The 15,320-nt window shown below is 39.6% G+C and overlaps 1 protein-coding gene across 8 annotated transcripts in view; it reads right to left on the bottom strand.

Moving 5' to 3' along the window:
- CAST (calpastatin) overlaps positions 1-15,320 on the bottom strand; it is a 109,582-nt gene that overhangs the window by 12,488 nt on the left and 81,774 nt on the right. For all 8 annotated transcript variants that reach the window (XM_064376174.1, XM_064376173.1, XM_064376178.1 and 5 more), the window contains 7 exons: positions 14,861-14,908; positions 14,045-14,140; positions 11,752-11,847; positions 8,054-8,155; positions 7,470-7,553; positions 4,684-4,734; positions 4,524-4,595 (listed from right to left, as the gene is read on the bottom strand). In XM_064376174.1, coding sequence (XP_064232244.1) covers positions 4,524-4,595; positions 4,684-4,734; positions 7,470-7,553; positions 8,054-8,155; positions 11,752-11,847; positions 14,045-14,140; positions 14,861-14,908 — 549 coding nt within the window. The remainder of the gene's footprint in view (positions 1-4,523; positions 4,596-4,683; positions 4,735-7,469; positions 7,554-8,053; positions 8,156-11,751; positions 11,848-14,044; positions 14,141-14,860; positions 14,909-15,320) is intronic.

A 15,320-nucleotide genomic window follows, 5' to 3' on the forward strand; every position in this document is an offset into this window, starting at 1 on the left:
AAATTTTATTAGTAACATGTTATATATAAAATTATGCCATCACTTAACTATAACTCTTAAAGATAGCTTAATGACTGTTTATTCTCTTGATCCAAATAGATTCACAATAACATAGAATTATTATTATTATTTTTGAGATAGAGTCTTGCTCTGTCACGAGGCTGGAGTGCAGTGGCACGATCTCGGCTCGCTGCAACCTCCACCTCCTGGGTTCAAGCAATTCTCTGCCTCAGCGTCCTGAGTAGCTGGGATTACAGGTGGCCGCCACCATGCCTGGCTAATTTTTGTATTTTTAGTAGAAACAGGGTTTCACAATCTTGGCCAGGCTGGTCTTGAACTCCTGACCTTGTGATCCACCTGCCTTGGCCTCCCAAAGTGCTGAGATTACAGGCGTGAGCCACCACACCCAGCCAATAACATAATTTTAAAAGCAATTTAAATTCTCTTTCTTCTCTATCACATTATTTTATACAATATCCTATTTCTATTTCCTTCTCATATTTATTATTCTAAATACTGTGCAATCATATAATAACTTAGAGTTCCATCGTTTGTTTACACACTTCCTGTTGTACATTTAAGTTATTCAAAGTTTTCAGCTCTTTTAAAATTGCTCTGAATAAGTTCTAGAAGTGGGTCTCCCTATATTCTGCCAAACTGACTGACCCCTCAAATGTTGCTAGGAATTCATACTGCAAAAAGCAATGAATAAGCATGCCTGTTTTCCCATGGTCTTGCTTGCCAGAATTTGACTTTTTTTTTTTTTTTTGAGATAGAGTCTGGCTCTGTCGCTAGATGCCAGGCTGGAGTGCAGTGGCACAATCTTAACTCATTGAAACCCCTGCTTCCCGGCTTCAAGTAATTCTCTTGCCTCAGCCTCCCGAGTAGCTGGGACTACAGGTGCGCACCACCATGCACAGCTAATTTTTGTATTTTTTAGTAGAGACAGGGTTTCACCATGTTGGCCAGGATGGTCTCGATCTCTTGACCTCATGATCCACCTGCCTCGGCCTCCCAAATGCTGGGATTACAGGCATGAGCCACTGCGCCTGGCCTAGAATTTGACTTTTCTTCCATATTTTTATTTCTGATAATGAGTGTAAAATGATATACTACTATTGCTTGCATATTGTGCTATATGGTGTCAGGTTTCAGTTTTTTTTCAATGTTAAATATTATTCTAGAAACTTTGTGAAAGAATTTCCTTTTAAAAAATATTGCATATTTGTTTCATTTCAAATACTCCCTTTTGACAAAAAACTTAGGTATAACTGTTGATGAAAAATCAGAAAGAAGTCCAGAACTCTTTGGTGACTCCAACTATGGATAGCCTGTTTTGAAAAAAGATAATTCCAAATTTTACCAAAAGATGGAGAAAAGCACATTAAAAAGATACCAATATTCAGAAATTTATTTCAGCATGTTATTATTAGAGATTACTTAAACTAATTTAGATAACTATAAGGTACTTGTTGTCCATTTATACTCTGTAAAGCCATTTTAGAATATTTTAGGTAATCTAAAATGTACTAAATTAAATACAATTCATTTCTAGTTATGAGAAATCTTTGCTTATATGACAAATGAAAAGAATAACAAGTTGTCAAATGAAAAGAATGACATACTGAAACATTTGTATTGTCTCTTCTTAGACTATCTTATTGACTTATCATTTAAGTTTTTTAATACTAAGTATGAAACAATCTATGGTCTGGAAATTTGTTTTGCCAAACTATATGTGCATGTTATTTAATTCATCTGACATTACACAAAAGTATAAAATAATGATTTTTCACTCTTTAAAAAATACTAAATCTATCATTTATGTCCATTTCTCAATTTTTCCATTGATTTATGCTATGAATTTGCTCTCTAAACATTACTGTATTTTCTATTTATTTATAACATATGCTAGTGTTTAGTTGGATTAATCTTACCTAAAAGTACTGAAAGATGCTTTTCAGTATTTTTTCATATTTTATACACTTATTTTTCAAATACATCTTTGAATAATTTTATTGAATTATAAAAGTATCTTGTTGCTTTTTAATAAAAAATTAACATATAAAATGACTTGAATTGTCATCATTCTTTTTAAGATATTTAGTTAAACTGACTTAATGTATGGCCTTCAATTTTTTTGTGTACTTCTTTTTCTTTTTTTTTTTTTTTCCGAGACAGAGTCTCGCTCTGTCACCAGGCACCAGGCTGGAGTGTAGTGGCGTGATCTCGGCTCACTGCATCTTGCCTCCTGGGTTCAAGCAGGTCTCCTGCCTCAGCCTCCCCAGTAGCTGGGACTACAGGAACGCGCCACCATGCCCAGCTAATTTTTTTTTTATTTTAGTAGAGATGGGGTTTCACCATGTTGGCCAGGATGGTCTTGATCTCCTGACCTCGTGATCCACCTGCCTCGGCCTCCCAAAGTGCTGGGATTACAGGCTTGAGCCACCGCACCCGGCCTGATTGTTTTCCTCTTTTGCATTTGCTAGTATTTTATAAAGTATTTGTTATTTCAAAAGAGACAACTATTGGCCAGTTAACTTCTATGCTGCTATTTTCATTTCCTGGTATGCTTATTGCTACTTTCTTTTGGGTGGTTACCTTATTATAACTTTTAGAAATTTTAAGTGTAAAATTCAATAAACATTTGGTTTGTCAGGTTTCTCTTTTTCTCTATCTCCATTATTGATGAAGGCATTTATGACAATAAATGTATCACATGAATACTGCTTCAGCTGCCTCTCAAAGATTTTTATTTGTAATATCTTTGATGTTTTAAAAGAGTCTATTATCAAGGTGATTTCAGTATTATTAGGGGAATATTTTTAAGTTTTTCTTTTTATATAGCACTTATGTTCTATTTTATTACAATCAAAGAGCATGGTATGTACGGGAGTTACTATTTTATATGAACATTAATTATGAGCCATATGTGATACTTTTCCCCCAAAGTTCTAGGAACTGTCCCCTAAATAACGTTCTGATTATTTGGTTTTCTTATTAGTTATTTCTACTTTTCTTAACTATATTGTTGACACTAATTTTTTCTTTGCTACTTTTTTAAGAGTAAGAAATTTTTTTTAAATGGTTGTTTCATCTCACCATTTCACTGCTACATATCTTTGAGGGGGGCATATATATGCATTGTTACTTTTTCCAAATCTTTGAATTTCTAAAAGAAACAAAAAAACCCTAACTATTACAATAACGATAGCAGGAGGAAGGGAATTGAGATCGTGTTCCCCACAATTTGTTCATATGTTCTGCATCAGTGTATTGATATGACTCTCCACAGTCCTGGGATACTTCTCATATTGTATTCTTCCCTGTATCTCATGGTTTCTAAATCAAGGCTGGAGTGCTTTGCCTGTCATGTGGTCTGTATGGAAGACGATGAGGGGAAGGTCATGGGATGAGGTGACTGAGCAGCATGGTGCTTTTACAGGGGTACAGAGAAGAACATGCTCTGGTTAGTAAGCCCTTCTTTGAGGGGCTTTATTGCTTCTTTCAACAAAAGCAAAAACTTCAGGCAATTCCAAAGAATCATTATTTCTTCTAGTTGTCATTCTGTGTATTCTCCAACTGATATATTTTCTATGCCACTGTCATAGAAACCGTTAATCTCTTTTCCAACTGACTGCCAACAATACATTCAGTGGTTTAAAAACTGAGTTCCTGGCTGGGCGCAGTGGCTCACGCCTGTAATCCCAGCACTTTGAGAGGCCGAGGTGGGCGGATCATGAGGTCAGGAGTTCGAGACCAGCCTGACTAACATGGTGAAACCCCATCTCGAATAAAAGTACAAAAATTAGCTGGGCGTGGTGGTGCACACCTGTAATCCCAGCTATTCAGGTGGCTGAGGCAGAAGAATTGCTTGAACTCGGGAGGCAGAGGTTGCAGTGAGCCGAGATTGTGCCACTGCACTCCAGCTTGGGTGACAGAGTGACACTCTGTCTCAAAAAAAACAAAAACAAAGAAACAAAAACTGAGTTCCCAGTAAACAGATAAACCAGACCCCACAAGGAAAGGTTCTGCAGTTATTAAGTTCGGGAACTCTAACAGATTCACTATGTATTTGCATATAAAAAGCCATGAAAATCCTACGGTAGAGAAACCTGCTTAACATTACTCAACATCGTCCAAACTTTCCTAGTAACAGAGTTCCCTTTGAGGGACTCTATATTCCACATGGAGCTAAGTTCCCTTAGGAGGCAATTTGGGAAATGATAAATTGTAGAAATATCAATAGGTAAACTTGTCTGAAGAGTAATTTTGGATAAACTCACATTTAAATTCTCTTTTCACAGGGGTACTGGTACTTGGTAATAGTTACACTGCTAAAAGAATCCACAGCATTGGGACAATATTTCATGGTGCAACACACTTTTAATGGCTACAGTGGGTTGAGGGCCATTAATTTCATGATTGTTCCTGAGTTCCCAAGTTAGATTCTAAGTCACCAGTTTCCATTTATTCCTGCCACCCTAAAACTAAAGAAAGAAAACCAAGAGTTTCAGACTTACAAGAGATGAAGCATTTTGTGGCCCAGAGAAGTCCTCAGACAAAGCATCCAGAAGGAAGTCTTCACTCATGGGCTGCAAGAACCAGGAAATGTATCAATGAACACCACTGCAACCGGGGCCAAAAGGAAAAGATATCCTCACAGAAAACTGGTTTGCTTACTGGAAGCTGTTCCTTAGATTCTTTCGGCAGAAGTGGCTTTCCATCTTTATCCTATCCAGGGGAAAAAAAACATGGCATGAAATCATTTCACATTTTATCCCAAGTATGAAACCTTGTAAACATTACAAAGGGCCTGTTATACCTGCAGTTGAACATTTTAAATTAGATCCATGGTGTCAGGAAAAAGATTCTCTCACCAGAGAATACACTCTAATTAGTTTATGTCAACAAACAGCTCACAAGCACCAGGCATTCCCAAGTCATGGAGGCTACACACTGGATGAGGTATGGCTTGTGACCTCAGAAGCCCAGAGACTATCATGGGAGGAAAATGTGAAAGTCAGCATAGCGTGGTATGTGGTGCTGTGATTGGGGTTTGCAGGGCAGTGTGGGATAAGCCCCTTACCTACCTGGGGGTGGGCTTTGTAGAGGTTGTCTGGAAAATGCTGTTAACTTTGTAAGCCACACATCTAACTCATATGCATGGACTATGTGCCAAGCCCTCACCTAAGCATTGGCAGTATGACAGAAAATCGCATAGACAAAGGCCTTGCCCTCAGAGAGTTTAACCTGTCAGTGAAACACTGTGCAACTTATGGCTCAGATTATGTCAAGCTGTAAATGACTCCAAGTGCCACATTTGAGTAACAGGACAAAATGAAGAAAGCATTTGGGGCTTGTTAGTAAAAGAAGATCTATATACTAATAGTAAATCCCATGTATCCACCTATACAAAAATAAGTAAATACAAAGACACACACCTATATATGAATATTTCACCTGGGAAACTGGTTAAGGTTGGTTTTTGTTTCATTAAAAATGTGAGGTGCAATGGTTTAGAGGTACTAGGTGAGTATCCCTAATCTGAAAATCTGAAAACAATTTAAACGCTCCAAAATTTGAAACTTTTTGAGTATTGACCTGACACTCAAAGGAAATGCTCATAGGGGCATTTTGGATTTTCAGATTGGGGTGCTCAACAGACATAAGGAAAATATTCCAAAATCCAGAAAAGCCTGAAATCTGAAACAGTACTGGTCCCCAGGCACGTTGGATGAGGGATATTCAACTTGTATCACCTGCTTCCCTCATGACTGACTTATGCCTTCTGACCATTCTTCAGGTACAGGGGAAAGCTGAACCTCGACTTGCTCTCCACCATCTCTTAGCTGTAAAGGCAGAAAGTTTTCTAAGTGATGCCTGGGACTCCCAGGGTACTTTTGCTCTATACTCAAACTGAAATCCATTTTCCATCACTGCGTCATCCTGTGTCTGGAAGGGGAGGTTGTGGCCTGCCCTCAGGGAGCTGAGTCTCACTGAAGAGACCTGATGGGAGCATAGTTGGTGAATACCAACGTAGAATTTAAACAAGAGGTGAAGCTAGTGCCTGTAAATGTTATTAAGTAATAGTGTGTGTTATTAAGTAATAGTAATAATGTGTGAGATAAGTCAGAGAAGGATAAAACAACTACAGAATAAAGTGATCAGGGACAGCTGCTTCCTGAAACACTACTACTAAATTCAGTAAAGGGAGACAGCAAGTCACCAACCAATCACCTATCATGAAGAGAGTTTACCTGCACTTGACCAGCCTCTAATGTATGGACACTCAGTGGAGACAGAACATGTGGCCCTTAGGATGCTCTCTAGGAACTTTGCAAAGCAAAGTATGAATGAGCCCAAATTAATGGAAATACTATGGCTTCAACTGAATTGTAAAACCCAGAAAGGAAGCAAATATGAAGGTATCCAGAATAATAAACTTTCAACAAGGACAGCTCAGTCCAGTTCCTGCATCTGCTAAATAAATGGGCTAGTGCGCATAGATGAGTGAGAAGCACATGGATGAGTGAGAAATTTGATTTTCTAGAACTGCTAATAAAGTTTAGTTGAATACTCTTTTAATTCAGGCCTGTTACAAAGATGACTGACATTTGTTCAACTGTCCACAAATCTGCCTCATTTAAGTGACTGCATTTAAACTACAAGACTCATAACGGGGTCTTCCCCCTTGTTCTGCACAATCTGTACTTTCAAAATAGAGGAAATGGGGCAACTTATCACTATACTTAATGTTAAATAGACTCTCTTATTTTTCCAACTTACATCTGAAAGTTGCAAATTTTTCCTCATATAAAATAATTGCTGCTTATTTTATTTTAATTTTTTCATTTTTTACTTCTTTTTGAGTCAGGGTTTTGCTCTGTCGCCCCGGCTGGAGTGCAGTGGTGCGATCATGGCTCACTGCAGGCTCTACCTCCTGGGCTCAAGTGATCCTCCCACTTCAGCCTCCCAAGTACCTGGGACAGGCACATGCCACCATGCCTGACTAATGTTTTTGATTTTTTATAGAGACGGGGTCTTATTATGTTGCCAAGGCTAGTTCTGAACTCCTGGGCTCAAGGGATCCTCCTGCATTGGCCTCCCAAAGTGTTCGGATTATAGGCATGAGCCACTATGCCTGGCCTATTCCTCATCTTAGTTCTCCCATCTACATAAGGTTTTTAAAATATTTCTGGTACTGTAACAAGCTGTGGGTTAGAAAGGAAAACACTGGGTAGCTCAGACATTAAATTTCTTTGCTTGAGGATCAAAAGTCTACTTAGGAATATTTTAGCTTTGTATCTGGTGTTCTAATGTGATTATTAATAGACTAATACTATTTGGTGTTTGAAATATGAAGAAACAAGATCTTTATATTCCAGGTCTGTCCCCAAGTCTCTTCGTTATGTGTATGAATTCAGTATGAATTAAAATAAAATAGAAAAAGACTCCAGCCTGTTTACCTTGACCTCTTCTAATCTATAATCAGGAGGAATTGTTTCTTCTTTTTCACCAAGCTTTTCACGGTCTTCTTCTTTGGCTTTCTCCTGAATAAAAATTATACCATTTGCATTGTTAGTATGTTTTTCTCCCCATAAAATTAATGCCTGAGTGACTAGATTTGAGGTAAACAAATCTATCATGAGGTTAGAACGTACATATGGCCATATGCTTAGTGTTCCTACAGCAACTTAATCTGGCAGGCTCAGGCACCAGCAGAAAGCCTGCTGGGCGGCAAGGCAGCTGTGAGGAGCAGCAGGCAGCTGCCGCTTCCTTCCCAAGTCCCTGCAACATCAGTGCAGGTGGGCAAAGATGAGACTCAGAGGCCTCTGGTCTGTGCATGTCGTCTGTCCACTCTGGGGGTTCAACACTGCTGCTTATTCCGGTTTAGCTTATTAAACAGGATATGCACAATAATAGAAAAAGCCAGCTGGTCATGTTTTGTGGAAAATAAAAAACAACAACAACAAATGACTCATAACTTATTTGCAGGGGGAGGAGGTGATCAATGATAGTTATTTTCTAGAAGTATCTCAGTTGCCATTACCTTGACTTTATCCATCACAGGTTTTCCATCTTCTGGATCTGCTTCCTTTTTCCCCAGGCTATCAGCCAAGGCTTCTACAGCATCATCTGGCACTGTGCCCTTCTAAAAGTGCATTAGTGGATATATTAAGTAGGTGGTTAATCACTCCCTTTAAAACAGTTGCTATAAACAATTCAGAAAGGCATATCATTGTTTCAGATGAAAGGCACATGTTATCTTTTAATAACTTGAATTATCAACTGAATTAGAATCTATGTTTAAAAAAGTTTCACATTCAAGCAAATTTCTTATATTAAACATTGTGTGCAAATTGTATGTTGATACTGTGAAACTTACAAGACATGACCCGGAATTGGTTTAGAAATAAGAAAGACAATGGACTGAGGTGTACCACAGAGAAGCTGAATACCAGGAAAGAAAAAAGACGTGGTCTTTATGGAGATCATTCCGTAGACGGCGCAGGAAAGATTTTCAGAGAGCCCACAAGAAGCCATTCCTCTCCATTTCCTGTGAGACAGCCTGGCTTGTCTCAGAAGAGGAGGCTCAGAAGCCTGTTCTCTCCACAAGGCTTTTACTGGCCAAAGGGGATTCAGGGCTGGTTCCGGTGACACTGCCTGTGACCAGCTAACCTGAATGGCGCAGTGGGAACTGTCTACCTGTGGTCCAATTATTCAAAATGAAATGTGCTCCCACAAAATGTAATGAACTCTGGCCATGCTGGTATTTAAAATCACACTGGATGAACACAGAGCTTATGGTGTAAAGGGAAAATAAAGGGAATGATCTGTACATAAGTGGCTCAAAATCAACTTAATGGGTCATGGCCAGGACTTTTTTTTTAATGAAGAATACAGGACCAAGCACAGTAGCTCACACCAGTAAATCAATCACAGCATTTTGGGAGGCCAAGATGGGAGGACTGCTTGAGTCCCGGAGTTGGAGACCAGCTGGGGCAACAAAGTGAGACCTCAGGAGGTTGAGGCTGCAGTGAGCCGAGATCACGCCAATGCAGTCCAACCTGGATGACAGACAAGACTCTGCCTCAAAAAAACCCCCCACAAAAACATATATATACATATATATATGTATATATATATAGAGAGAGAATAAATCATACATAGAAGGGATAAATACTATTCTTTAAACTGTTGCTTCCATTGTATGGGGATGGGGCTGCACTATTAATGAATTTCCTACTGTTGGTCTTGCTCAAAAGTGTAAAAGCCCTTCGGCTAAACGATCTCCAAGTTTAATCTTACTATTAAAATCTCTGACCCCACAATGAGCATCTATTAAAATTCTAGAGTAAAAGTGTATTTCTGTTTTACATCTTAGCCATCATTTCAAGTACGAAAAGCTGTTTTTCTGCTAAACTGCGCTGCAAAGGAAAGTTCACCAAAGAGGAGAGAGAGCCTAGAAAAGTGATTTAACACCACCTAGTGGCTAGACACTGCATGGGTTTTAGTCCCAAGAACTACAAAAAAAATCCCTGCGCTGTCTAACCTGTTTGGGATTATACCTAAATTAAGTATTAAGAGCTGCAATACTCTTATCAAGGATATCAAGAGTTGTACAGGTACCCACGTCTTATCCAATCAATCTGAGTTGCTACGTGATTTAAGACATTTGCTCACACTACAATCCTGTTTTCTCATATTCTATGCTATAGAATCTTAGAAACCACTGCTTCCCCAAGCCTGTGCCCTTTGCCAAGCTCTTGCTTAATAAATTACTGAAACAGTTAAAGAAAACCTAGGAGGAGAAACAGTTTTAAGAACGAAGGAATCTGGAAACAGGAATAAAGAACAAAACTTCTATTTCTGTAGTATTTCATATTATCAAACTACAACTCAAGTCTCTGGGTTTCCTTAATAAATTTTCTTTTTATACACACAAGAACCACCTAGGGAACACATTCATCTCCTTCCTCTGGTCTGTCTCCCTTTACTCACTAATCTTCCTGCCTTTCTTGGGTCCACTGACCTTTATTACACTCCACAGCTATTCTTTCTGGCTTTTGGGTGTCACAATCCCAGAAATGCCAACTGCCTCAGTGACAATAACCTTGGCAACTGCGGCCAGAGTTGGTGGGGCTGAGGTCCTGGAAAGGAGGGCAGGGAAGGGGAGAACAAGAGCTTTCTGTTTTGTTTTGTGTCATCTAACAATCCAATGCTCAGCTCTACAGTCAGGGTAAAGTTGGGAAGGAACTGAGCCCTCTAAGGGCCTGGCAGTCACGCTTGGCAGATGAGGCAGATGAGGCAGATGGTGCAGGTGCAGGTTTTGGTCACGAGAGTTCTGCTGGGGAATACTGGCTATTGTTGTTTTGACTCCAATTATGGCCTCTTTGCCTGCTTTCTTCACTGGAGTCCTCCTAGAGTCCCTCCTCCTCTCCTGTTCTTTACCACTGTGGCCTGGCACCTATGTTCTAAAAAGTTCTTGAAGAGTGCCCTGAAACCTCAAAAAATTGGGGAGGGCTCAGGTTCTAAGGTAGAAAGGAGGCCCTGGACTCAAGGGGTTTGCAGTAGGCACCAAGGACTTCCCAGGCAGTAGGCAGCCACCACACAGCATCCCAGACACTGTGCGACGTCCTTTCCAAGGCCCCTCTTCTCAAGCAACTGAATGTGCACATGCCAGGCACACCGAGTGCTCCACACCTCTGTGCTGGTCTGTTGTTGGCTCACTGGTCTTCATAGAAAATGATACTATTTTCAGTTCTCAGTGTAATCCTGCCCTCCACCTGCAGGCCTCTCCTAATCCCTTTGGAAGTGGTTCCTTCAAGCATGTTCCTTCTGCCTTTTTTCCATACAGGAATGATCAAATTATACTTGTAAGCTTGAGATCTGGCCCATATCCACACTATGCTTGAAGACAGCTGTGATCTGGGGCCATATCTTTCATCTCAACCGAGGCTCTGAAATATTAAGTGGATTGTTCAAGGTCAACTCAAAGCCTCATTTCTCTCATCTATCATAGGAAGATGAACAGGACAGACATCATAGTGTCCTTGTGAAAATTTAATGAGAAGACACTGCAAAGCATCCAGAGCAATGGCACAATAGATGATAAAAGTTAGGTGTTCAGAGGGAAGATGTACTAATTCTGTATTAACGAAATATAATTCCATCAGGTGTTATTCCCTGAGTCAAATTCTATCATCAACTAATGGGAAAAACAACTCACTAAAATCAAAAGAAAAACAAAGATTCTGCTAGTTAAATGTCATACTTATGACAATTAGAAAGCGAGAGAGAAGCATGAAAAGAAGGAAAGAGAAAGAAATTGAGTCAGTGTCGCCTCCTGTAGTTGGGAGAGTGGAGAGGAATCATAATGATTTTGATGCATGTTATTTTACCAAGAAAGTCAGTAAAAAGTGACATTGGGCTTTCTGTGGAAACCCAAATAAGCTTAAAAGATGCAGAAAAGTGAAAAAGCAGGATTATCCACAATAGCTGAGGAACTAGAAAGAATTTCAGAAAAGTAGAGAAAAATACAGTTTGGAGTAATTTAATTAATAATTTAAATTTTAGTATGTATTTCTAGGACACCCCTGAAGCCCAAAGAAATAATAGATACTATCATTATATCAGATTTTATTTTTAATTTGTCAGAATAAGATAAAATGATGGTAACACACAGCAGAGAGTGACAGGAGGAGGAAGAAAACGTTCTCAAGCTTAAATGCCCAGGGAGTCACTCACCAAGGTAGCCGGCTCGGGTGGTGCTGACTGTATGCTACACATGGAGGTCCGAGGCACAGCCTCCACCACAGGGGCCGGAGCAGCGGCCTGAGATTCCTGAGGAAAGAAGCAAGTGTTCTCAATAACTTTAGAAAGTCTGGTTCATAAGTCTGAGCAAGGATAGACCAACAAGACACTCTGCTACATTCTATGGTGTGAACATGATTCTCTTGACTACCCAAGGACTGTTGAATAGTAAATAAGTCAAAGCATGCTAAGACCCTTCAGCTGCCGTTTTTTTCAGCTTGGTTTTATCTCTCACCTTAGGCAAGTTACTGAAACTCACTGAAACTGAGTTTCCACATGTGTAAAATGAGAACAACAGCAGTCTCCACATCTGAAGGGTTGGTATGGGGCCTATGAGACAATGCAGGCAAAGTGCTATGCATAGTACCTGGGAATACAGGAAGCTCAATAAATTTCAGCAATTATTGCTATTATTTATAGTATTTATTTGTCACTTTGTATAACAATAAAATATGCCTATTATATAACATGGCATTACGTAAAATGTGTTGATACAAATCTAAGAGCACTTTATATATACTATGTAATCCTTGAACTATTAGCCTCAGCACCATAAGGGAACCTAGAGATGTGGATTCTTAGACCCCCGCCCCATGTACTAAGTCAGAAACTTCACAGGTAGAGTGTAGCAGTCTGTGTTTTAACAAACTCTCCAGGTGATCCTGATGCATACTAAAGTTTGAGAGCTACTGTACCATCTTATTTTATTACAAGAATAAAGTTTCAAGGCTGAGTATGGTGGCTCATGCCTGTAATCCCAGTACTTTGGGAGGCCGAGGTAGGGGGATTGCTTGAGCCCAGGAGTCTGAGATCAGCCTGGGCAACACGGCCAAACCCCAGCTCTGCAGAAAATACAAAAATTAGCCAGTATGGTGGGATACAACTGTAGTCGCAGCTACTCAGGAGGCTGAGGTGGGAGACTGCTTGGGCCTGGGAGATTGAGGCTGCAGTGAACCCAGACTGTGCCACTGTACTCCCAGCTGGGAGAGGGGAGGGCAGGGGAGGGGAGGGGAGGGGAGTGGGAGGAGGGGAGGGGAGGGGAGTGGGAGGAGGGGAGGGGAGAAAACTTTAAATAAATTGTTTTAAATCTAGACATTTATGGAAGCCTATCCTACATGCAAGGTGCTCAGCAGACGGTCATTAACAGGATATGATCTCTTTGTTCAAGGAACTTACTACCCACTTAAACTTGGTATAAATGTTAAAGAGGGACGAAAACAGCTAAACTCTTCTTTGTAACAAAGGCTTTAATCGTGATATATTAAAAAAAGAACTACAGATCCTCTGCCGTGTTGTGTTCTGCTTAATAAAGGCTGGATGGATATGGTTTAGGGAGGGAAAAGCAGGAGATAAAGAAAGCCATATTTTAGCAGAGCCTTGAAAGAATAAATCAGACTTTAGTTGATCTAGAATTAGAAAGAAAGGCCAATCGAGACAGAGGAACCAAGTGAGAAAACCAGGGACGCACGCATACTTACTGTTCAGTTTACTGACACAGGGACACAGTTTGGTAGGAAAGAAAAATGGGTCAAGAATATGGTAATGGGAAGGTTTTTTTTGTAGGGATGGGAAGTTCCTGGGGATAGAAGCAGAGGAATGGCATGACTACAGACATGCTTGAGAAAAAATGAGTACAGTGGACATGATGGAGACTGTAGAAAGGCCACTGCAACCCGGAGGAGAGGGGTGATGACAGCTTCAACCAGGTCAGTTACAGAAGCTGGGACAAGAAAGGCATGGGTTCCAGAGCTTTTCTGAAGGAGTCATTGCAGGACTTCAATTGCAAGAATATCAGGGTTAGGTTGGGGAACAAAGCACATTCACAAAGGAAGACAAAAATGACATGAAAAAAAGATGGCATATTGGGCCTTTTAATCGACCGCTTCATGTTAAAATAGTTTGTCTCACATTATTATCATTATTATTATTTTGAGACAGAGTCTCGCTCTGTAGCCCAGGCTGGAGTGCTGTGGCGCAATCTCATCTCACTGCAACCTCCGCCTCCCGGGTCCTGGTTCAAGCAATTCTCCTACCTCAGCCTCTCAGGTGGCTGGGATTACAGGCACGCGCCACCACGCCCAGTTAATTTTTGTATTTTTTAGTAGCGACGGGGTTTCACCATGTTGGCCAGGATGGTCTTGAACTCCTGACCTCATGATCCACCTGGCCTTCTTACGTTTTTAAGATCACAAACCTCAAAACTAGAGATTTATGTTTAGAAACATACTTCTGTCTTTTCAGTTGGCTTAGATGGTTTTTCTTTACATTTAGACCGGTCAAAATCTTCTGAAAGTTCATCAATGAGTTCCGATTCACTCCGAGGCTGTAATATGAGAAGTTCCTTATTACAAGGGGACTCTTGTTTACTTCGTAAAAAAGTTTACATGGAGCAAAAAAAATTTCTTTTTATGATGAACACATATGAGGCCATACTTAAAACCCAAAGATAATTTATAAAGTGCATATTTTTTCATTTATCAACGATAAGATAAAACCAAACGGCCTGAGGTCTAAGTGCTGGGTTTGGCTTGCTATTTTCTAGCTGCATGACCTTGGGCTGTTTCCATGGGCCCTCTGTGTCTCAATTTCCTCACTGTAAAATGGGAATAACAACAGTATTGTCCTCATTCATTGAGGACTCACAAAGATAATATCTAAAAAGCAGTTGTGCTGGTTAATATTATTTTGACAGGTTACTACTAACTTAAGGTGATACTCAATCCTTAGACAATTTCATCAGGATGGAACTCTAAGTGCTAGCTTAATCTGACTTAAGGGCTCTCTTGACATCAGTTTCTAGTGTGCAATAAATTTTACCTAGAAATTTAGAGTCTAGTAATGATTTATGAGGAAGATCATCTTTAAAAGATATAGAAAGGAGCTTCAGGTATCAGCCAGGTGTTAGCATCAGAAGGTCCCCCGTCCTCTGTACTAGGTTAGCATACAAGTCTGCACAGTGAACTCTGGACTGTCAAAATTATCTTAATTTATACTTCACAGGTCTATTAGTCTTTAAGTATCAGAAAAAAGTGTATTCCCTCACCTTGGGTTTTTCTTCAGGCTCTGGCAATAGTGGTTTTCCATATTTATCCTGTAAATGAAATTAAAATTCACTGGAAATGAATGAGAAAATTTTGCTTTCATGTCTGATCAAGTTTGTTTCTGGGAATTCCAGGATATGAGATGTTGGCTAATTTTTTTCTTAAGATATACATGAATTTGTGTTTCAGATTTACTTTTCATAAAATATAAAAAAAGGAGTTGAGCTGTAAAAATCAAGATGTTACCAAAGAGAATGCACATTTACTTTAAGTTGTTAAAAATTTTTTTTCATCTGTTGGATAGAGTAATAGGAAAAAAAAGTTCTTTGGCAATAAAGATGTAGCTATGTTAATGAAAGCTTTTAAAAAATCCTAATTCTCCAACCTAGAGTGAAGAGGTAGATATCGTCTATAGCACTGTTTAGTTTTTTTGGATATGAGGTTTCCTAATTCAGAATATTT

The sequence above is a fragment of the Aotus nancymaae genome, unplaced genomic scaffold, assembly GCF_030222135.1.
Source record: "Aotus nancymaae isolate 86718 unplaced genomic scaffold, 86718_ANA_hifiasm-v0.15.2.pri h1tg000014l, whole genome shotgun sequence".
Taxonomy (NCBI): Eukaryota; Metazoa; Chordata; class Mammalia; order Primates; family Aotidae; genus Aotus; species Aotus nancymaae.